The sequence below is a fragment of the Falco punctatus genome (genome assembly GCF_963210335.1).
Source record: "Falco punctatus genome assembly, chromosome: 5".
NCBI classification, from domain to species: domain Eukaryota; kingdom Metazoa; phylum Chordata; class Aves; order Falconiformes; family Falconidae; genus Falco; species Falco punctatus.
Window position 1 is genome coordinate 33,299,784 of NC_137584.1, and position 23,285 is coordinate 33,323,068.

Consider the following 23,285-nt stretch of genomic DNA (forward strand, 5'->3'; position numbering starts at 1 on the left):
GCCACTGACCCTGCTGAGTCCAGTTAGAGATGGCCCTTTCTGTTCATGAGGGGACTCCTATAAGTCACTTTTTTTTTTTTTTTAATTACCTGCTATAGTGCTAGTCTGTCAGAATGCATTTGACTGCTGCTCTGGGCCCAAGAACCCGGTCCTGTGCCTCAGGGTACCAGTACCTGGTATGTGATAGCTACTGAGGAGACCCTGAAGAGGGTAGTGGTGTGAGGGGGTGTGGGCTGTGCTTGTTTCTGGGCAGCTGATCTACTGTGTGATCTCAGGCATGCTGCTTTCCCTGTCTGGGTATGTGCACAGTCTTATTTGCCTAAATGATTAACTTTTCAAAGCCAAACTACCTGTAGGAGTGAAAGAGCATTTCGCTGAGAACCTCCTTAGACTCTAGGCTAATCAATGATGAGAGGAATGCAGAATTATTTTTAAGAAATATATTGAGGTATCGTTATTCCATGTCATTTTTTTCCTATAGGGAAAAGTGTCTGATGCTGGGATCATATATCAGATGTTTTTGACCACTAGTGGTACTACAAATTACCACGATAGGTATAACAATAGGATTTTATGTTCATCGTGCTTGTTAGGGAAGTACCTGAATGGAAATCAATGGAGGACTCAGTGGAAAATGGAGTACAGAATATTAATCTGAGGAAGGGATCCATTACCCACGTTGCAGAGAGCCTTTGACCTACAATTTACAATGTTCACTTCAAACAGTACTTCTTGTTTTGAAACTATGCTATGGATGGGTGTCGTTAAGATGACCTGTCAAACAAGATTACTGCCAAAAAACTAACCTGGAGAGAGACAACTTCTTTTACCATCGAACCACGGCAGTGCTGACCTGTTCATAATAATGTCTTCAGGATCTTCTCATCTCAAATATTTCTATCACCTTCAACAACTGGGAGAGTATAGCTGAAGGAAATTCTTAGTGTGGTCAGCTGTCTGCGGAAGCCAACAGGTGGTGTTAACTGCAGCTTTACAACTATCACAGATTCATGGAATGGTTTGGGTTGGAAGGCACCTTCAAAGATCATGTAGCCCAACCCTCTGCCATGGACAGGGACAGCTATGCTTAATTGGTGGGGATTTATGAGTAGATTTTCAAACAAACACATTTTAATCTGTCATTTCCACTTAGTTAAGGTGGATAATGATCTTCTAATTTATATGAACAGAATATAAATTGCATAGCCTTTGGGAACATTGCAAGGGGCAAGCCTCGTTAACTGTCATTGTGTGTTATCTCCAGGAGCTTTTCAAGTTGGGGAGAAGCTACATTTTTTATTCTCATTTTTCCTTTTTTTTTTTTTTTTTTTTTTCTTTTCTTGTAATCATTTTACAAGATGCTATTCTGATAACTGGGTGGGATTAGATCTCGCTCCCTGCTCTTCATGTATATGAGAAAGCAATTCAGACCATAGATTGCATTCCCAAAGAAGCTTCTGTCATGTTGATGCTACAGCTGCTGCTTTTTTCCCTTTGCCCATTTCTCATACCCATGCCTTGGCATATACTCTGTCCTTGCCAGCACCCTCATAGTGACTGTCAGCGGAATTTCACTTAGGGATGATTCATTTTACCTAGTGTTAGCCACATGCAAGTTTAGCCACACAAGCCACATACAGGCTGCTTATCTAGCCAGTACAGAGATGGACCCCACCTCTGGTGATTCACCCTACCTGAAAACATGCACCTAAGCTAAGTGGTATAAACCATGGGCTGGAGGTGCTTATTCTTCTATTCTTGCTTGTATTCTTTTACTCTGAGCTCTAACAGCTCCATTTCTTCCTTATGCAGTCTTTTGGAGGAGGTGATTTTTGTACAAAAATTTTGCCTTGAAGACTATTTTTCCACAAGTACAGATATTTAAATAATTTTATATTTGTTTGGCAGCAGTGCTCCAATGTTGTTGTTTCCAGGTGATGATAATTTCTTTCTGATCTCCATTTTATTGCAAAGATGCACGAACATTTGGCGCAAGTTCAGTTTCTAAAAGAGTCTGGTGACATCAGTAGAATTGTACTGGGATGAACTGACCCAAATAGGCTCACATGAAAGTAAAATCAGAACAAAATTTGGTCCTGGATATTTCAGCTCAAACTTTATTTACCTAAGGTCTTCTGGGAGGTTGTACTGAGTCCATTTTAAAAGAAATGTAGTTGCATGATTTTCTTATTCTTATGGTATTTTAATGCAATATTCTGGATAAACGATGTCATTGCCAATAGAATATAACAAATAAATTACAACTGAGCAAATAATTTAGCTGATGGATTTATCCTCTTTGCCTCACAGAATGTCCATAACCACAGAGCAGTTTCTTCAGATGGTCTTGCATCTGTGCTAGATAACTTTTTTAAGTTAACCTCTGCCTCCACAGACTGCAAAAGATTTGACATTTAACTGTGTCAAATACTACAAATGAGTGTTGATGGTTACAGCTTATATCACAATGAAAGAGTCTGTGCCAAGTAATACTGCCTTAAATTTTTTTCAGGCTTAATTATTTGTGCTAAAGCAATTATTACTTCCCAGCTGTCAGACAGTAGCTTAAGTCATACTAACTAGCTTTCAGTCCAAATCGTTAATTGTGATTGATCAAGTAAATTATACATACATTCAGATGTTTTACTATGCTCAGTGGGTCAGAAAGCATAGACAGTACTTTTAAGTGGTGCATTTGACAAATATTTGCCCTGTGATAAGTAGACGAAATCAAACACTTAAAAAATCAGTGAAAATGTTGATCCTGAGCTGAAGTTTGTTAGGGTCTAATCCACAGGTTTTTAAACGTACTTAGGTGTCCAAAGCTGCATGTGTGTAGCTAAGGTAATTTGTAGAAGCTTTTAATTGTCAGGAAATTAGCAGATGTCAGAGCCCAGGTGGCTGTCTGCATCAGAGGCAAAATCTGGTGCCTGGGGATGGTTGGGTGCTCAAATAAAACTCTTTAGAGTGAGTTTGCTCAAAACTCAATTTTCTGAATTGGGAACCCTAACACAGAAATCTGCCAAAATCATCAGATTCTTTGGGAAATAATATCCTTGAGGTCTGGAAATAGTTTGTAGAGTTACAGAGATTTGCATGTCACATCAGTATTTTATCTCTTGACTTCAGTATGAGCAGGACTAGGCCCTTTTTATGTCTATTCTTTCAATTTAGAGGAAACCATCCTGAAATGTGAACTCTTGAAGTCTTGAGAAGTACCGTTGTGTAGTGAGCAGGAACTGAGGCGACAGATAACATAGCCATGAAGGAAACTGGTAGAAAATCTGTAGGGATGTGCTGTATTTGAATATGTTAAGTAGCAAAGCACAACATAGTCTAGCCAAATGTAAATCAGTTCAACTTTCTTTCCATTGTGCCTGGGTAATCACAGACAGATTAATGCTAACAAAAGCTGAAACTGTCCCAAATTGGAATTACCAGTAGCAGAGGTACTACCATGCTCAAATGTGCAACGTGCCAAAAAAGATGTACTGAAAGTTGTGAATGTGGGACCTCACAGTCTGGGGACTTTGTGTAGAGAGCATGTGAAAGACAACTGAGAAAGAGAAACTTTGCTGACAAATACATTTGTGGTATGGGGATCCACATTGCCACTAAAGATCCTTTAGGGGTTTGTTCCAGAAGAGGTTGGAAACCACAGCACTTTGGGGTTTGTTATACATCTGTGGAATAGCTCTCTCAAAGGGACTATACATACAAACTCTCTGTGACTCTCCTTTTGTGAGCTTTAGGGGTTTTTCAGCATGCTAAAAGCCCAGAAATTTGCAATCCCTCTTCCAAGCCAGAGAACGGATGTGTGGCCTTACCAACAATGCATGACTGCAGAAGTGCTGGCTAGAGCCCATCTCCAAACTGGACTGGGAAGAGATGGATCCTGTCATTTTGGTTTTTATTCTAATGTTTGTATCCTTTTCACACAGCTTTCCTTATGACTGGCTTTTATTTAGCCCTCAAGCTTAACATTTGGAACTTCTATTTGTTGGGGTTCTTTCATCATCTTGGAAAATAATGTTGATTCTTCCAGTAAGCATCTTTCTTTTGTGTTTTGTTTCATTTTATCTTCTATATGAGTTCTTATCCAGTATCTCATTGAAACAACTGAAGCAATTAAAGCAACTGAATAACAAACATCTGGTATGGGTTTGCTTACTCTCTTATACTCTCTCCAGGGAAAGAAGTGTGTGCTTTGGAATGGTTAGCAGTTTATTATGTTATATGTGAATGCTTGTTATTTACAGAGGATCAAAGATGTTAATGTTGCACTTCAAGTTGAGAGCTGCAAAGTTTGTGGTAGCTCTATGTTCTTAGGATGTTCATGACAGGGGCTTTGGCACTCCAGGAAAACATTGTTTCCAGCTGAACACAGTTTTACCCTTGAGTAAAAAAAGTTGGTCTGAGTGAGTAAAGGGTTCCCTTGAGTAGAGAGCATGTTGTGCTGCGACAGATACTGTTATTTGTGGTCTTTGCACTGTAGCTGGAGTCACTTGTTTAAATGCCACAACTTGTTCTGATGGTGCCTGGCACAACGATGTCCTGGTCCATGGCTCAGGGATCAAGGTCCTTGCAAGTCAAGTGAGACATTCTTCAGATCATGAAGCTCCTCTTGGCATAGTTATCCTGAAACTTTACTGTACATTCTTGCCTTAATCTAAATAACACTTAGTAGTGGTATTACAGCAAGTTCTAGATCATTGCCTTCCTAAGCAAGATCTGTTTTCTCTCTGTATTTTGCACAAATTATGACTACAGTGCCCTCAAAACAAAGCAGTAAATTGTTGCTCGCTGAATTTATTGTACAGAGCAATTACATGGAGGAACCATTATGAATATCATCTGCATAATCAATATGGTTTTTTATTGCTCTCTCAACAGTAAGTCAGATTCCAGGATATTAAGGATTTGCTGAACACCAAGCTCTTGCTTTAGTTATTTCTGAGTAAAACTTGCTTTGTTTTTGTTATGGTCTGAAGCACCACTAGATAATCTGAGATCCTGCCTGGTTTTATAGCACTAGTTTACATTGCTAATGCTCTCATCTTAATGAATTGCTGAAAGTGAAGATTTTACTCACTGAAACTAATCAATAAGTCGAGTCTTTTTGGTTTTCAATATACTTTGACCTCCAGTCACCCCAGTCTGTGAGATTTTTTTAATTTATAGTGCTGTAAAACACAGCTTGGCTCTAGATCATGAGTGAAGTGTGGTACTGTTTATTAGCTGAGTCCTGCTGCCCTTCATCTGTCAGTACAGATCAGTGTTTTTATTTTATGTCTTAATCATTTCTAAAAGCTGAGCCTTGGGAAATCCCTGAAGCAACTGTGTTTTACAGTCATTTTGTTAGCTACTAAATACCTGTCTTCAAACTACATCTTAAGATCGAAAATCATTTTTGTGTGCACACTTAACCATGTCTGGTTAACTTAACATAACTGGTTATGTCTGGTTAACATAACTTAACCTGGCTATTCTGTCTGCTTAGTTAGAAAGTGGTATGTCTCATACAGTGCTTTCCCTGCACCCCTATGACTTAGCACAACAAGAACTTTATCTTGATTGTATGGTAGGCTATGCACACAGTAAAATTAATGTTTCAAACTAATTTGCATTTAACATAAGTTGTTTAAAGGGAGTTATGGTGTGGCCAGAAAAAGGAATGCTTTTCCCCATTTTTCAGAATAACTTTTTTCTTTCACTATATAAATAAAGTTCACTCTGGATAGAGATCTGTTTTTGCAGAATTAGTTACCAGAGCAAATATGTAGTTCCAGCATCTTCTGAGCCTGGTTGTTGATCTGTTATAGATGTCAGTAGTTGTTATACACAGGGAGATTAGTATGAGATTTTCAGTAGCTTTGCTTGGAACGAGTCCCATGAAGAAGCAGAATTAGAATACATGAGGTTTATAGCATCAGACACCATGTTCCTGCTTGGACAAAGGACTGTCAAAAACTCAATACAAGCAAAATAGTGAGAGAGAACAGCACTGCGTAGATCTCCAGTGATGTTTGTTACAAACCCAAAGAACCCTTGCATGCAGGGATAAAGGTGAGGTGAATGAGAAGATCATGGCCCAAAAAGTCCTTTGTAACCTCCCTCTAAACAGAAAAAGGGGCCTGTATCACAGCCTGATGAGCCCTAACTCGTGCCTGAAACCCGGCCAACTCGTGAACTCCCAGTGAACTAGTTCTCTTTTCTCACCCTATCTGGAAGGCACTGAGTGGCAAGAAGGCAGTAGAAATTCTTTCCTTCATGGCAGTTGCAGGGAGTTGCTGCTCTTCTAAACAGTGGTTTTCTCTGTCACAGAGAAAATAAATCCTTGCATGTTACAGATACTATGAAACTGTCTTAGCTGTAGGAATTCAACTTCTGGCTGATGAATTAGTCAGCTCTCTGAGCTTTCCCTCCCAGTGTGGATCTGTATCTCCATTTCCTTCTCCTCTCCTTGGCATTTGATCAGAAGTTTGAACCCAGTTTTTAAGGTTTTTCCTATTTTCATCTTTTGCAATAATCAACAAGTGACAGGGACAACATTGCACGTGAGGGATGACCCTACTGTGAAGCAGGATGGGGTTGTCCTCATTGTAGGTCTTGCTGCAGTAAAAGGAGGCTGGAAGCTCTGAAGCAGAGTGTGTCCTTTCCAAGCAAGCAGCTTTTCTGGGTCCTCCCATTTGGGACAATAGACTTGGGATCAGTAGCTGGGAAATGGCTCCACCTCTGCAATGCAACCAGTTCAGTCAGTTTGTTTTAAAAATGATGAGGAAGTCAGTTCTGGAATAGATAGAGGTGCCTAAGAAGTTGCATAGTGAATTATTTTTTGTGACTGATGGAGCTGTAACAGTGGTGGAGATGCAGGCTTATCTCTGTTCAGTGTATTCAGTTGGTTCATGTCAAGAGGTCAGTTCAGCTCAGTCAAGTCTTCTCCACAAGACCCCATGGCTCTAGTCTTTGATTTGAAGCTGTGGAAAGAAAACACACTACCTTTACAAATTCAGGGAGTGTGCCTATATGGCTCAAAAGAACTAGTTCATTAATACAAGTACCTAAGGCTGAGTGAAAGCTGACAGTGAATAAAGATTGTGAGGTGGGTTTATTTTTTTTCTTTTGCCTCCTACAGGTTCTGGTGGTGTAAAGTGGGTCTGAGCCTTGAGGCCCAGTATCCCAACCATCCACTCTGGCACTTGTTAAAGTCTACAGTGACTCTTGCTTGTTTTACATAAAAGGTTTCTTTTATGTAAAGCAGTGCTGGTGCTCCTTGCTCATGCTGACATACAGCAAGGATGTGAGCCCTATGAACAGGGAAATAGATGTAACCGTAATGACCTTCATTAACTGAGCCAGGAGACCTTGAGGAGCAGCAAAAAATATTCAAACTCTAACATGTCCCAACTTCGAATCAAAATTAGTGCTATTGCAGGAGGCACTGAGAGGTGGACAGGTATAGAAATTACTGTCTGTTCCTTGACTAGCTTCCCCAAGCCATTAAAGAGCACCAAAGTAATTCCTTTATGTGCTGTGAGTCCATCTGTTAGGACTGAAGAATTATGATGCTCTCTTGTCACATTTAAAATTCATTGACTTCCATGTTGAATTGAAATAAATCAGCTTAGTATACATTAATTGATGTTTAAGTGTCAGAGATCAAAAAATTTTACTCTCCTCATGATCAGAAGTTATATATAATCTCGTTACAAGTGTAAGAACTGCCAATTTTGGCTTGAAGACAACTGTTCCTTAGAAGGAAAGCAAAAGCTAAGTTCTACTGAAGAAGTTAACTTAGTTGCTAGTAACTATAGCTGCCTTTTCAAATTCAGTTTCAGCTGAATGGTTTAACTTAGAGTAAAATACGTAAACATTTAAATGTCCTTCTGTCTATCTGCAGGCATCCACAATTACTTGCTGAGGCAAAATTACTGTGGAAGTTCCATCTCTGGAAGCTACTGTTTCCAGAAATGACATTTCAACACCAACTGCTCAGCGATACTGTAGTGGTTGTGGCTACGCTGTGGCAGAATAGGAATTGCTTCTGGAACTGACCAGGGTTGTAAGAGGGTTGTGACACTCCAGGTGAGTAGGAAGGCAGGTAGAAAAATACCTTGAGGGAGTGCAGATAGCCAAACATGTACTAGATCAAACTCTGAAGTCAGGAATTTGAAAGCTTCAAATGTACATTTGGTATGTTTTCAAGAATACAGAATGTTCTGTGGATGACTCTAGAAAGAAGTTAATTGATATGACAACAGAAGTAATTGCAGTCTGCATTGGAAGTAGTGGATTATAAATTGCAACATCATATAACTCAGTACAACTCTACTGAAACCATAATTGAGAGACATCTGCTTTTAAGCTTTGTACTAAATGTTTTGGTGATTTGACAAGTTTTCTGTCTTAAAACTAAAGAATTTTTACACAACTGAAGTAAACTTATTTCATGACTAATAATTTTGATGTGATAGTAGAACAGAGCCCAATTTACTGATTAATTAGGCATTCTTCCCCCACACTAGAAAAAATTAAGAAAAGCTAAACCAGAACCTATTGCTTTCAAATTTGCTAAAGCTATGTTAAACCACCGCACTGATTTAAACCTACTTCTGTGAAATGCTGAAAAATAGTATTCATCATTTCATTTCTTTTTTTTTGGTTACAGCATCTCACAGTAACTAGAGAGGGAAAAAATGTGTCGCAAGAGCAAAACTCAATTAAATGCTCTAACAATATCTTATGTTCTTTTCAGGTTCAATGTAATCTCATTGGGCACCAGCAGTGGAACTCATCTGTTCAAAATGGTTTATGGTGAATTTTTCCGCAGACCTGGCAAAGATGCAGAACTTATCAATCTGAATGTGGGTGGCTTTAAGCAATCAGTAGATCAAAGCACCTTGCTCCGATTTCCCCATACCAGGCTAGGGAAACTTCTCAAATGCCATTCAGAAGAGGCTATTCTAGAACTGTGTGATGATTACAGCGTTGCAGACAAGGAATATTACTTTGACAGGAATCCTTCCTTGTTCCGATATGTTCTGAATTTTTACTATACAGGCAAACTTCATGTCATGGAAGAACTTTGTGTCTTTTCCTTCTGCCAGGAAATAGAGTACTGGGGCATAAATGAGCTCTTCATTGATTCCTGCTGCAGCAATCGGTACCAAGAAAGGAAAGAAGAAGGTCCTGAGAAAGACTGGGATCAGAAGAGCAATGACAGAAGTATAGACTCCTCTATTGAAGAGTCATCCATATTTGATAAAGAACTGGAAAAGTTTGACAATCTATGTTTTGGTGAAATAAGAAAGAAGATCTGGGTCAGAATGGAAAATCCTGCATACTGCTTGTCTGCCAAGTTAATTGCCGTGTCATCCCTGAGTGTTGTCCTGGCATCGATCGTGGCCATGTGCATTCATAGCATGCCAGAGTTTCAAAGGCTGGATGCCAATGACAGGGAGATTGAAGACCCTGTGCTGGAAGCTGTGGAGATTACATGCATCATCTGGTTCACTGCTGAACTAGTGATCAGGCTCATCACTGCTCCAAGTCAAAAGAAGTTCTGGAAGAAACCACTGAATATCATTGATTTTGTCTCTATTATCCCATTTTATGCCACATTGGCTGTGGACACAAAAGAAGAAGAAAGCGAAGATATTGAAAACATGGGGAAAGTGGTTCAGATCCTGCGGTTAATGAGGATATTTCGCATCCTGAAACTAGCCAGGCACTCTGTAGGACTGCGATCTTTAGGCGCCACTTTGAGACACAGCTATCAGGAAGTTGGACTTCTGCTTTTGTTTTTGTCTGTTGGGATTTCTATTTTTTCCGTGCTTGTCTACTCAGTGGAGAAAGATGATGACTCATCAGAACTGCACAGCATTCCTGTTTGCTGGTGGTGGGCAACCATCAGCATGACCACTGTTGGTTATGGGGACACTTACCCGGTCACACTTGCTGGAAAGCTGCTTGGCACCCTGTGTATTATCTGTGGAATACTAGTGGTAGCACTTCCAATCACCATTATTTTCAATAAGTTTTCTAAGTACTATCAAAAGCAAAAAGATATTGATCCAGACCAATGCAACAATGATCGCAAAGAGAAATGTAATGACTTACCTTATTTTAACATTAGGGATATTTATGCAAAAAAGATGCACTCCTTCATTTCTAGCCTTTCTTCAGTAGGAATTGTAGTCAGCGACCAAGATTCAACAGATGCCTCCAGCATCCAGGATATGGAGGATGTTTATAACACAACATCTTTAGAGAATGGTACAGGAAAATGAATTGAATCACATTCTGTTCCCTTTAATTCTCTTCTGATTCTTGGTAAATGTGGACTCACAAATTTCAGTGAATTTATTAAGAGCAGTTAATTCTCAGGGTACTTAACTCTCAGCCATATTTGGACATTCTTTGCTCTGAGGATGCCAGAAAAGCTTCATTGTTTATATGAGGCTTTAAATTATGCCTCATATGGTGGCTTAGTTTTTACACAGCTAATGTTATGCATTTTTTGGGAGAAAAAGTCAGGAGAACAGTTTTAAATGTGAGATCAGTGTTTGTTTGGTTTTGTGGTGTAGTGTGTTTTGTTTTTTTTTTTTTTTAAATTGGTTGGTTTTTTCCTCTGCAGCAATCTGATAGCTTATACAGAATCTGCTTTTATAATTTGCTGCTTTTCAGGTAGAGATATATTACAAACGTAAGAACTATTGCACAAACAAGTGAAGTTTTCACCTGCAAATACATCAGGAAAAAGAACTAATTACATATATGTAAAACTGTGCTCACTAACACATTTACATAATTTTGGAGCTGGGAACCTGTTTCCTAAGTTGGGGCAGAAAATATATTGGTACATATTGTTTTTTACTCCATGGAAGCATAATATTTATGAATTTCTTTCCAAAAGCACAATACATTTTAGTTTGTCAAAATAAATTATTCCCATTGTGCCTATATTTTCCCCAGTGTCCAGCATGGCCAAGCTTTATCATGTCCTAAAGGGTCTAAATGATGAGTCCCAGGATGAAGTGGCTGGTGTAGGCAGGACAGGAGCTTATTGTACCATTTAGCCACCTCTTCGTCCTTTGCAAACTTAAGCACTTCTGGTGCCTGAAGAGGATCCTGCTGTGATTAAGACCACCCCAGGAGCTTCCCCAGAGGCTTTGTTTTGTCGGCACTGAAGCAAACATCTGTGGAGGTCTTTAGAAATTCCTGCTCCCTGCTGTCAGTGCTGCTCGGTTGCCGGAGGTTACTGCCTCGCTGGTAGGAACAAATGTGAGCAGCATCTCAGCTGCACTGGTTCTCAGTCCAGGGCTGTAATGCCAAGCAACAGAGATGTGTGGACATGCTGTCCTCTACCATATATCACCCATCAGAGATGCAGAGTGGGCATTGTATGTGGTCATCTATGTGTGAAACTATTTCAGCTCCTTTTTCTAAAGCTTATCTGTTGGTGATGGCAGCTTTCCTGGTTGGTACTATAGGCTGGAGTGGTGCTCATTGCCTGGCAGAGTGCTGCAGCTCTGTGTTCCTCTCCTCTCCAGAGGTTTCTTATGCAACCAGTTAATCCTGCTCTGGTTCAAATTGGATCTTCTAGGGCTATTCAAAAGGAAGGCCAACCCTTGAGCCTAGCATAAAGGAGTGCTGGAGAAACCTGAGGACCTTACAGAAGCCCATGATGTTTCTGAACACTCATTTTCTTTCATTTGTCTGGTGACTAAATTACATGTTGGGCAATGGAGAATTGAAGATACTGTGATGTCGATATTTTCCTTAAACAGAGGCTTCACTCTATTTTTTATTTTTTTTTTTTTTTTTTGTAATTATTGGGCCAAATGCTGAAGCCCTTGCTGAGTTTCTACTCAGGCAGATCAAACTCAGTAAGAGTTGACTTCAAGACTGAGAAAACCAGAAGATGGCAATCAATTTTAGCCTCTGCAGAAGGTTGATTTTTCAGGTGTATGCCATGGTTTCTATTGCAAAATACATTAAGTAGCTGAGGTGCACTTATATTTACTGAGGCACAGAGCTCTAACCTCTTTCTGAGGTGGCGAAACAAGAAATAATAGGATGGATCAACCTATACCTTTGGAAAGAGGTGTCCCTCAGGACTGCTGTGCACCAATATAGCGATATGGGACTTAAAGAGAATATTTTGACCTTTGGAGAAACTTCAGAATTTGGCTTATTACTTGCTGAGTGTTGTAAATGTATGTGATGCTTCACAGGTAATTAAGGTTGATTCTTCCCATAGTTAGTGCAGGAATACCAAAAGGGAAAGTTAGCCTAAATGTGTTTTGTTCTACTGAACAATTAACATTACAAAGATGCAATCATATAAAATATTAAATATTTATATGCATATAAACCTAATAGGAACCAGCAGAATAACAGCATAAAATTGCTCACTGTCCAAAGAAACTCTCTTGGTAGTATAAAGATATATTACATTGCCACTGAAGTTCAAAACCAATGAAAAATATTGTAATGCACAAAACCTGCAAGAAATTTATATTAAATAGTTGAAAAAAACCCTGCTACTGAAAAATCTTATTTTATATATTAAGCATTACCCAAGGATCACAGAGTATACAACTTTTTGTATTAAATTTTACTGACTGGTAATTCATCATACAATTAATAAGCTCTTGATCAAACACATGACTCAGTCTTAAGGCTGTGATACTGTTTAAGTTTCTATGACTTTTTTTGTGCAGAGATACAGCTTGCAGCAGGAACATAACAGAAGGTAAAGTACATATCATACGGTGTATGTTATTTTGATTTCTGTGATGAGATCTCAGCTTTTTTCAAATCAGTTGCATCTTAAATGGCTTTGTTGTTTTCTGTGCCCTTTGCTGCAATAAATCCAGCACCTTGGTTTCACACAGGTGTAACTGGGAGCAGGATGTGAGCCATGTTTCATACCAAAAGACACCCTCCTTGAGGCGTGACTGCAGCCCTGTAACATGCACTGGTACCATGGAGTGTCACAAGTCTTGAGTGCCAGAAGCAAGCAGATGACAGCAAATACTGAAATACTGCATGTTCTTCCTGCTAGTAAAAGTTTTTAGGAAACGAATTAACTAGTAAGAAATAAGCGTAAGAGGGGATTGTTTCTTGTTTAATTTGTCTTCTTTCTTTGTCTATAGTTACATATTATCGGTATGTAATACCAGTGTGAACAGAAGGTAGATTGTCTATTGGTTTTGTATTCCTGAACCACATGTTTTTCTGCTTAAAAATGCTTCCTAAATTCTTTCCACTCAACTGCTCTGTTTCAGACACCAAAGCACAGAAAAGGTTACTGTTCTGATATGCATCCCATTTTATGTGGGAGAGATTTGTTGGTCTTTATGCAGAACAGTTTATTGGCACGTTATTAGTTTCTTTGTCCTGATGGCAAATAATTCCCTTTCCATATCCAGTATTTCCACAGTAGCATCCATCTTTGCAGCAGTTTTCACTGGTAGCATGGGATGACACCATGGCACAGTGTTGCTGCTCACAGCTTGTGCCTTTCTGGGAGTGAGCTCTGTCACTGCCACCATTTTTTGGTGTGTGTTAGAAGAGGGAAAAGGCCAATGTAGAGGAATAAGAAAAGAGAAAAGGGAGAAGGCAGGAAGCTGTTAACCAAAAGAGATGACAGGAAAACCTGAGAGGACCTTAGAAGAAAGGGAAAGGTAAAAGATGACAGAAAGAGTCCTCACATGTCTTCACTTTATTTCTTGTTCTTTTCCACTAGTGCTTTTCTTCCCTTTTTTCCCCTTCTGCCTCACATCCCCTCCTGCTACCACCTTGGCCTCCCTTCCCACCCAGCCTGTGGCCCAGCAGTCCTGCTTCTGTCCCAGAACGAGGGTGTCTCTGAGTCTGGAAAGGCATGTTTCATCCACCTGGATGGCAGCAGGCAGATCTTAGCAGGAATGAAATTAGTGAGCACTTCTGCTGTATATATGAGCAGTCGCTAACACACTTAAGGGCTGTGCTTTTTTGTAAGAAAAGTCACAGTGTGGCTCAAATCAGTGAGCATAAATATGAGCTAAATAAACATCTGTGTCAGGTCTGTAAATGAAATAGCACTTATGGCTTAGTAGGAATTAGTGTCAGGCATCATAATGCAAAATACTACTATTTAAAAGCAGGCTTTGTGTCGGTTCCCACGCGAACAGGTTGCTGTCAGAGAATGTGGAGAGTATCAGGCAGATTTAACTGGCAAATGCAGTACACGGGCTTGTGGCACGCCAAGGGCTCCTGACAGGTTGCTGTGTATTATTAATACATTTATTATTTTCCACACGTTCCTAACGTCTAGAGCAAGTGACAGAAAACCACTAAGGTGTGGAGATTTCCTATAATATTTTTTTTTATTAGCTGAAAGTGTTTGTGAAGCTGCTAATACTTCTTCATCCAAAAGAGGACATTTCTCAAACAAAATCAGAATAACCCTGTGCTAGATGTGCAATTTGTGACTGACAGCAGTAGCTTGGTTGCAGTTGGTAAATATTGCTGTCTGGTGCTGTGTGGCTGCGATGCTGTTGCTTGTATTTCTGAAATGTTTATGCTCTGTCAATTAAAAGACAGCAGATGCCATTAAAACTGTCTCAGCACTTTTCTGCTACGCAATTATTGTGGTGTCTCTTCTAAGCACAGCAAAATGTCATGATTTGCTGAGACCTCTTTTTCTTAGTTTCTCATGTAGTCATCATTAATTTTTCATGATGAGTCCGTGGTCCAAGTGCAGTCTAGGAGAAGAAAAAGTCACTGTGTGTTTCTAGACAAGTTACAAGACTTTGTTATTGACTTCCACTCTGGCGTTGCCCTCCCACCTCACTGGCACAACTAAGGTGGTACAAGGAGTGGTAATTCCTTGTGGAATAGGCTGATAGCTGTTACAGGTAGTTAAGGAGTAAAAAGCAGAGCTCCTGGGGGGTGAATAGAGTTTATACATAATTGTATATATGCCCTCTGGGCAGACTCATTTAGGTGCATGATATAATCAGATTAAGTATAAATTATGACACTTTCCCTGAGGAAATCACCTACATTTCATGTATTTTTGGTGCATATATTGGAGGGGCAGTCTTTGCTCAGGGTTTTAGCAGGTCAGTGGCTGCAGGTCAAAGGGTTCTGTCATCCACACTCATCAGTTTTTCCCATATCACATATAGCAGTGGGAGGGAAAGACTTTGCAGCATGCCCAACAGGCCCATGAACGTGTAGGCCAGGGAACTGAGTTGCCAAGATGAGGGCTGGTGATGGAGGAGAAGCTTAACTGGTCCTGTATTTTGCCAGTTAAAAGCAATACCATGCAGCTTCATGTGGTGAATATGAAGGTTGTCTGCTCTCCCTGTTTCTTCAAAACTATTTCAAGTTAGACTCCAAGAAGGCACTGCATTATAATGGTATAATTTTTAGTTGGTTTCTACTATTTAATGGCATATATATTGCTAAATTAATCTAATTTTTTATGGCATTCATCACTATTTCCACTGCAAATCCTACTCTAGCTAGCATATGACTGTATTAGACGTTGATGTAGCCTCATTTAGTATCATTGTCCTTGGATCTTACAAATCATCAAAGACAGAAAGACAGTCTGGCAGAAATAATTTCCCCTAACCTCAGCTATCATTTGGGCTCTGTCAACAGAGAAACAACAGACCTCCTTGGGAGACAGCACATCAACCCTTTCTGTACAAATATCCGACCTGTAGATGGGTCCTGTCTGAAGGACAAAAGCCTGTATGAATTAATTAGGTTGTAGATGCCTGGCCTTTAGGCAGCTGAAGTTAGATCTGATGAGAGCTAGGCGATAAGAAGTAGGGATGTGATTATCCTCTGGTGATATCCTTCCCTTCATAACATTGTATTTGTAGGAAGGACTGTGTTTCTAATGTCGGCATCTGAACTTGGGTGACATGAAGCCAAACACAGGAATTCATTGTGAAGTCTGAAGGCTGGTCAGTGATAGCCACTGGTTAAGGATTAATCCAGTGTAATATTGCTAAAAGCAGCTTCCTGTACAGGAAAGTTTGGACTTTCCCCAAAAGCCTTGCTAGCTGTCTGTTAAGAGTCTGTAATGACCTACAAGTGGAAGTTCAGTCTCCTGCTGTAATTAACACCCCCACCCCGCATAATAAATATGAGGAGGAGCAAACTGGTGTTAGCAAAGAGGTAGCCACAATATGCTGACAGTAGTTTTGTGACCCAAATTTGCATTATTTCTTGGCTTCCTATAAGCCATATAAAATATTCTTACTGTGCCATGTGTTGTAAAATCTGCCTCTGTGCATTCATATAAATATAATAGTGGAGCCAAGTCTTGGATTTGCATCTATGGAGCTGGAAAAAAACCCGGGCTTGAAGAAACTGTAGAAATATTGTTTAGCTGCAACTGCTGTTTTGTGTTGCAGCTGCCTCAGTAGTGAGGAGCAAGGGACTGTGTGCAGGAAACAGTACGTGGGCTTCCCTTCTTCCTTGGCACATTTAACACATAGCTCTTGAGCATATAGGCTGAGGGACTCATGCAGCCTTGAGGACTGCTCAGCAGACCCTTCCTGGGGCTGTTGGATGTGTAGCCAGCTGTCCCTAGGAGGGAATGGTGTTGGGTGAGAAATTAATGAGGTCTGTACGAAAGAAATGGCCTTTAGGGATGTAGGATAATATCACTGTGTCACCACCTTCCTATACCTCTAAGAGACCTGGGAGAGAAAGCAGAAATGAGGAAGAATTTCAAGGTTCAGATATTTACCAGCAGCCATTTGAAGGCTACTCTGTGTTGTGGTAATCCAAGGGCTTCTACTGAATCAGAGAGAGATCTGTATGCAACCTTCAACCCATTCCATTAGCTGGAATAACATTTGTCTTCCCACAGGCTTTGAGTTGCAGGTACAATATGTCCTTTTCTCTAAGCCAGTTTCTGGATGTGATGCTGTCTCTGCCTTTCACTCTGACTGGAGTTTGGATGTTTCTGAAGTGTTTCACACACTATGAATCATTCTTGCAACTTTTACCCCGTTTTGTAGAAACCTGGAAACTACAAGCATGAAAGAGTTTAAAACAGCTTCTCTAGTCCTTTTTTTTTTTTACAGCATCAAATGCCATGCATTTCACAGAAAGGGATTTTTCCTGCTCCTGAATTGTGAACTTTAGGACTTTAGCTATTTTTTTTTAATCAATTAATTGACCAGCTTAGGTCCTGAGATAGGCAGATAGATAAATTTGGCATTTTATTCCAGGTGGTGTAATCCTAAGTACACAAATAAGTAGCCTTTTCTTTTGTTCGGGAAAATGAGGTTGCAGTCTTGCATATTTAAATTGTGGATTTTTGGAAAAAAACTGGTGAATAAATAAGTCATGTTGCCAGAATGCCAGCTGAATGTCCACTGAGTTCACAGGACTTCCTTATGAACCAGAATGATGCTGGTGTCTGACAGCACGGCTTCATAAGCCTCCTGGATGGAAAGTAGAACACATTTTTTTATTTCTTTAAATATTTCAGGAGCGGGTGGAGTAAGAATCTTGCTGTTCTGTGGTGATGGAGAGTACTGAATGAAAAGAATGGCACATTGAAGTTAAGGAATTTAACTTTGTGAAGACCTCCCTTCCCTTGGGACAGTTTTTCATGTTGTTCCAACTTTTGTTTTTAAAGGCAAAACCATACCAAAATCACAGCAATATTTTTCCTTGAAGGATATTTTTAAGAATAAATTAGCTCTAGATACAGGTGTGGAAAGAGAAATAGCTGGTGGGTAGGATGTGGGCACACCCAACTTTCTTATAATTGATTTTGTAATTCTGTTCCTTTGCCTTTGGCATCCCACATTTTGGAATCCCACAGTTTTGCATTAGCGCTTTTTTTGTGTTAACTGAAGAATCAAAATATATAATAGCCAATATTTATCTGGAGAATTATTTTAGACAATTGAATCTGAGGGAAAAGCATTTCAGTCTGCAGTGATGTCAAATACACTGCTAGAGGGCTTGAAAATGAATTGAAAATTCATCAGAAGCATTCCTAAGCAGCATAAGGATTTATGGCACAGGTATGACACATTTAATGTATCTCAAGCCACAAAACTAAAGCTCTGGCAGTGTTCAGTGAATGAAAGGTTAATAGAAATCCAGGTAGTAAACCTAAACCAGTTCTGTCCTAATTGTGGCTTTTTGTGCAGTAATGTACTCTTGGCTTTTAGGCTGCCTCTGTAAATGAGAGGCTTGTGCTTCAGGTATTTTGACGTATACAGACAGATTGGACAGCTGTCAAAGCATTATTGTGCAGGCTTTTAGATGTCTGGCACCAGAGGTAACCTCTGTTAATCTACCATGCTGGCACTCATCGAGGAGTTGCTGCATTATAGGGGTGTGTGGTGCATGCAAAGTGATCCCATTAGGCAATACAGTGTGAGCATGCACTCGTGGGTCATTGCCAAGGGCACTTGCAGCAGAAATGTTGGGGTTTATTAGCTTGTTTTCACCGTATTGTCACCTGCTGAAAACTTCTGCATGCCCCACTTAATGTTTTAATTAATCCAAATAAGATTTAGGGTATCTGGAAAGGGTTTAGAAAACAAAGATTCCTTGAAAGCAACAACTGAGATGAGGGGGGAAGGTGGCTCAAAGGCTTTTTGCCCTGGCTTTTCTGCCTTGTCATAGGAGTAATGACAGGGCAAGAATGGGAGGAGCATAATAAAATTTAGGTGAAAATTCAGTGTTCAGAGAGTCTTTAGGGCCACTGTGACCCCATCTGAAAATTAATGTTGGAGGAATCTGGGGACTGGGAAAGAGAATCTGCATGCTGGATGTGCCATGCAGCTCTTGCATACTCTGTGCTTGGGGTGGTGGGTGGAAAGAAGACGACATCTCTGCACCTGTGGTTTTCTGCTGCATAGGCGCACTGCATGGACTGTAGCCTTCTGTGCTGTATCCACAATGTCCCTCTCAATCCAGTGATGATTTCCCCAGGCATTAAAATGCCTCTTCAGACCTGAAAGTAGAGTAAAGATGCAATGGGAGCAGCTGGGATGAGGTAATGGAACAGGAAAAAGGGGATGATGGCAAGAAATATGTCTGCAGAGAGGACATGCTGCAAAGATGCTTTGTTGGGTAATCTTACCCTCTATGTCTTGAAGATTTTCCTCTCCTCAACTCCTACAGAGAAACATGTTCCATGGAAGGGGACTGTGCCATAGTGCAGCTCTGGAAAGTGCAGTCTCCCTTCTTGTGGTCATTTCAGAAAGGATGAACCACTGCAAAGTGTAACCTGGGAGATAAATTTGTTTTGGGAATTCTTTTTTGGACAGTCTAGCGTACTTTGTGGCCTTTCTTTTCTTTTTCATTCTGCACTTTACAGCATCCAAGGGGGCTTTGGCAACACATACTCCCCTTTTAGAGCATACAGGATGTGTCAGGCTATATAATCCATGCAAGTTTCCCAGCTATTCAGCAAACTCAAAGAAAGGGTGAAGGGAATGAGGTCAGGAAGAAATGCTTTGTACTGCTGACACCCTGTTCCTCCCACATGTAATTTCAGGATCCAGTTCCTTTAAAATGTAGGTGACTTCCCCATCACAAAACTGGTTCACCATACAAAAACCACTTGCAATAAACTTTACATGGGCTGATAGGTTATTTTGGGATGGAGGAGTAAAAGAGAAGAAAAATGCATGCTTTTGTGTGGTGAAAAAAGGCAGGCAAAAATATTTGAATAATAACTCTAGTGACCAAACAATTCCACAGTTATCAGAATGACCTTTCTTGGATGAAGTTATCACAAAGAAACTATATATACATATGAACATTAAAAAACAAAACAAAACAAAAAAAAAAGGACAGGAAAGAAAAATTGCTGGCTCTTTCCTATCTCTGACTCCTTTCATGGAGGTTGAGATACCTTCCTCTTGGCAAGTCAGATGACAAACTACTTGTAATTCAGTGGTCAAAAAAAAATAGCTGAAAAAGGAGTTTCAATCCTGTCATTTTTGACACCTTAATTAAAAGTTATCTTTGGCAGGGTGAAGGCAGCTCAAATGGTGGAAACGTGGACAGCCAAGTGTTTTGTTGTGGTCATTTGGAAGCAACGGTACTGAAGGGATCAGCAGCCAATCTTGCTTCCACCAGGAAAACTGTAGGTATTGCAGCACAGGCAGGCATGGAACATCAGGGATGGATCAGGGCTGGCTCAGGCAGATTGCTCTCGTGGTGGAGAGCAGCAACTTTGGGCTACAAAAGATTGGGATCTTCCCTTGCGGCTCTAACTGAAGTTTCATGTGATCCTGTGCCAGTCATTCTGTCATCCAGCCCTTCTGGTTTCCATCACATCTTTTGCCTCTCTTTCTGACATTAAAGCTACGTAGGACAGCAGTTGTCTCTCAGACTATACACTCCTTCCCTAGGGGGAGTATGGTGGTCGAAAACGGGGTGGTGATCTTGAAGAGGGCCTCATGTTACTGGGAAAGTGGTGACTTAACTGTGAAGTGGAAAAAGTTGAGGTCTTGTTGGAAGAGCTGACTTTAGTTTTGGCCAAGTTGTTTAAAATAAGCTGTCTTTAATGAAATGTCTAAAAAAAAAAAAAAAGGCTTATTGTGAGAGGAGGAGGGCACGGAAATACTTGTCCCCTGTGCTGTCCTGTCACAGTTATATAAAAAATTAGTATAATTTATTGCAGCAAACAATAGATTTTTCTACTTGGTTGCTGAACTAAATGTTTGTTTTTTTTTTTTTTTTTTTTTTTAAATATATAATTTAAGACCCCTTGAGCTTTTTTTCCTTGACTCAGTGTTTCATTTGATTTTGAGGGGTTAATTCTTTTGCATATAATTAAATTTAGGCTGGTTTGACATAAAAAAAAAAGTTTCACAATGAAAAAGTATTTTTTTAGAATATGTTGAAATGCAGCATTTCAGCATCTTTGGAAACAAGATGCTCTCAGAAAATTTCAAAATGAAATATGCGCTGTTCCAAAATCCCTCCTGCCTTTTTTGTTTTGTTTTTGTTCAGTTTGTTTGTCTTGTGTAAGATTCCCACCAACTGTGGGCTGGATTCAGAAATAAAGTTGGTCTCACTGTCACAGCCTTTTTCAATGAATTTCCTATTCACAAAAAATACTGTTTTCATCCAGTTTTAGCTGTATTTTTTGGGAGATGCTTACCTTCCTCAGAGAATTCAGATGGAGCAAAAAACTAAAAAAATCCATGTCACCTCTGTGATTGCTGTCACTGATCCATTACCTCCTTCCCTTGATGTGCATGACACTCAGGTGGTGACTGGTACGCAGAAATGAATCATCTGGTTTGCTCAAGACAGAAAATAAAAAGCAGTTACAAGAAAATCACATCCTGAGAAAGGAGATCAGTCCATTTTAACAAGTTTATACATGAGGGCTTTGTTACGAAGCACAAAAAAGAAAACACACAAAAAGCCTGTTGGACCCCATCTGGTCATGTGATTCCGTTAATGGGAATCTAACTGAAGGCTGATCACCGAGAAAATTGTTATTTCTTTTAAGTAGTAATTACAAATGGACATTTAAGTTCTTCTGCAATAATTGGTGAATATGTTTTGAAGCTCTTTCCAGTAAATAAACTAGCATCAACCAGTAACTGCTTAGTGGCTGGTAAGCAGAAGTAGTGACTAAAATGGCTAAGTAGGCTCAAGAGAGAGATTGTTATAATATTATTAATCAATACTTATGCTGTTTATTCTAGAGAAGAGAAGACTTGGACAGTTAGGGCAATCTTAATGTATGTGAAAGGCTTTTGCAAGAAGACAAAGCATAGTTTTTCTCTGTATTGCTTAGAGAGCAAAGGAGCTGGGCTCAAGCTGGGGAGCACAAAGATGTTAGATGTGGCTCGAGAATGCCTCCTGCTCCGCTTGCTTGTTATCTCACTCGTGCTGATACAAATCTGTGTAAAGACAGAGCAGATTGCTCCTATGACACAGGTTTAAAAAACACAATAATTCTCTGCTGAGTGGGTGGAAGAGAGCTGTGAGCCTGAAAAGTTGCAAAGGCGCTGGGTTACCATCCTCTTGATGGAGACCTGAGTTTTTTCAGTGACTCCATAGCTGTGGCAACAGTTCAGATCTTTCTGTAACTTGTTAGTTTGTTGGGGACAGAAATACTTACTCCATTGAGTCTGACTCAGTGGCTTCATTAAGGACTTTACTTGACTACCTACCTGTGTCACAGAGGCATCCACGGCCCAAGAAGTTGGGGTGTGGTGGGGACAAAACATCTAGATGATGGGACCCAGCCTCGTACATTTGAATTACTGTTGTGACTCTGTCTTGGACTTAAGGGGCAAAGCAGATTTCCTTGCTGATGTTGGCCAATATTTTCCTATGGTCTTACTGGTGAAAAAGGAGAAAGGACCTTCAGGAAGCAAACTGGGAATATATGTCAATAAAGAGTCAAATAACTTCTTACTCAGTGAAAGGGTCCTTGGGAGCATGATGGAGACACAGTGACAGTCTGCCGTGAGCAAATTCCAAGGCCACTATCAGCCTTTGGCATGTTTGCCTTATTTTTCTTGGTATAGATAATTTTGGTATGCAAGCACTATGCAGATGTAATTTATCTTCCCAGCAGCACCCTTGTAAGGAAGTGTTAATTCCATTTCATGTCTGTTTTTAAAAGTCAAAGTGCAAACTCGAATTCTTTAATCATCATCTTTGTGATCTGTTCGATTTGTCATGCATGTATTTGCATATAGTACTGAAAAGGCTTTTCTTGTGTGTTAAGTAAATTTGCTCTAATACCGGTATTAATATTTTAATTACATAAATAGTTGTAAGCTGAACTACTGAAATGCAATCCTGATCCTTACCTACGCAAAGCATTTCCTATGTCAGAAGCAACATATTTGTATGCCTCTGAATTAATCTTTTTTTTTCCCCTGGAAACTTTTGTTCAGAGGAAATTTCAAAATCCCACCCTTCCATTGTGATTGGGAATGGGTTCAATTTCCATGGCAACATGAAGTTTTATTTTCTGACAGGCTTTGCACACAAAAGTCCAATTTTCCTAGGCTCTTTTGAATACATCAGTTTGCATTTTTACCCCTGCTACTATTTTGAATCTCTGTCCTTAACCCCTTGACTACATTTGGTTCACTGAAATCCTATCTGTTTCTCTTTAGACAGGACAGACAGGTTTCTTTTCATACTTTCCTAATTTTTTCAGACATAATTTAATTCAGTGTGTGGATACCAGAAATATAGCCACATTTTATACTTGGAATAGAAGTTCACTTCTTTCCTTAGAGGAGCACTTTTTCTTT

The 23,285-nt window shown here is 39.8% G+C and overlaps 1 protein-coding gene across 1 annotated transcript in view; it reads left to right on the forward strand.

Moving 5' to 3' along the window:
- The window catches only part of KCNS3 (potassium voltage-gated channel modifier subfamily S member 3), a 34,385-nt gene extending 13,309 nt beyond the window's left edge, over window positions 1-21,076 (forward strand). Inside the window, exon 2 of the mRNA XM_080387962.1 lies at window positions 8,756-21,076. Within this exon, the coding sequence (XP_080244088.1) occupies window positions 8,805-10,289 (1,485 nt within the window). The 5' untranslated portion in view covers window positions 8,756-8,804 and the 3' untranslated portion in view covers window positions 10,290-21,076. The remainder of the gene's footprint in view (window positions 1-8,755) is intronic.
- The last annotated feature ends 2,209 nt before the right edge of the window (window positions 21,077-23,285 follow it).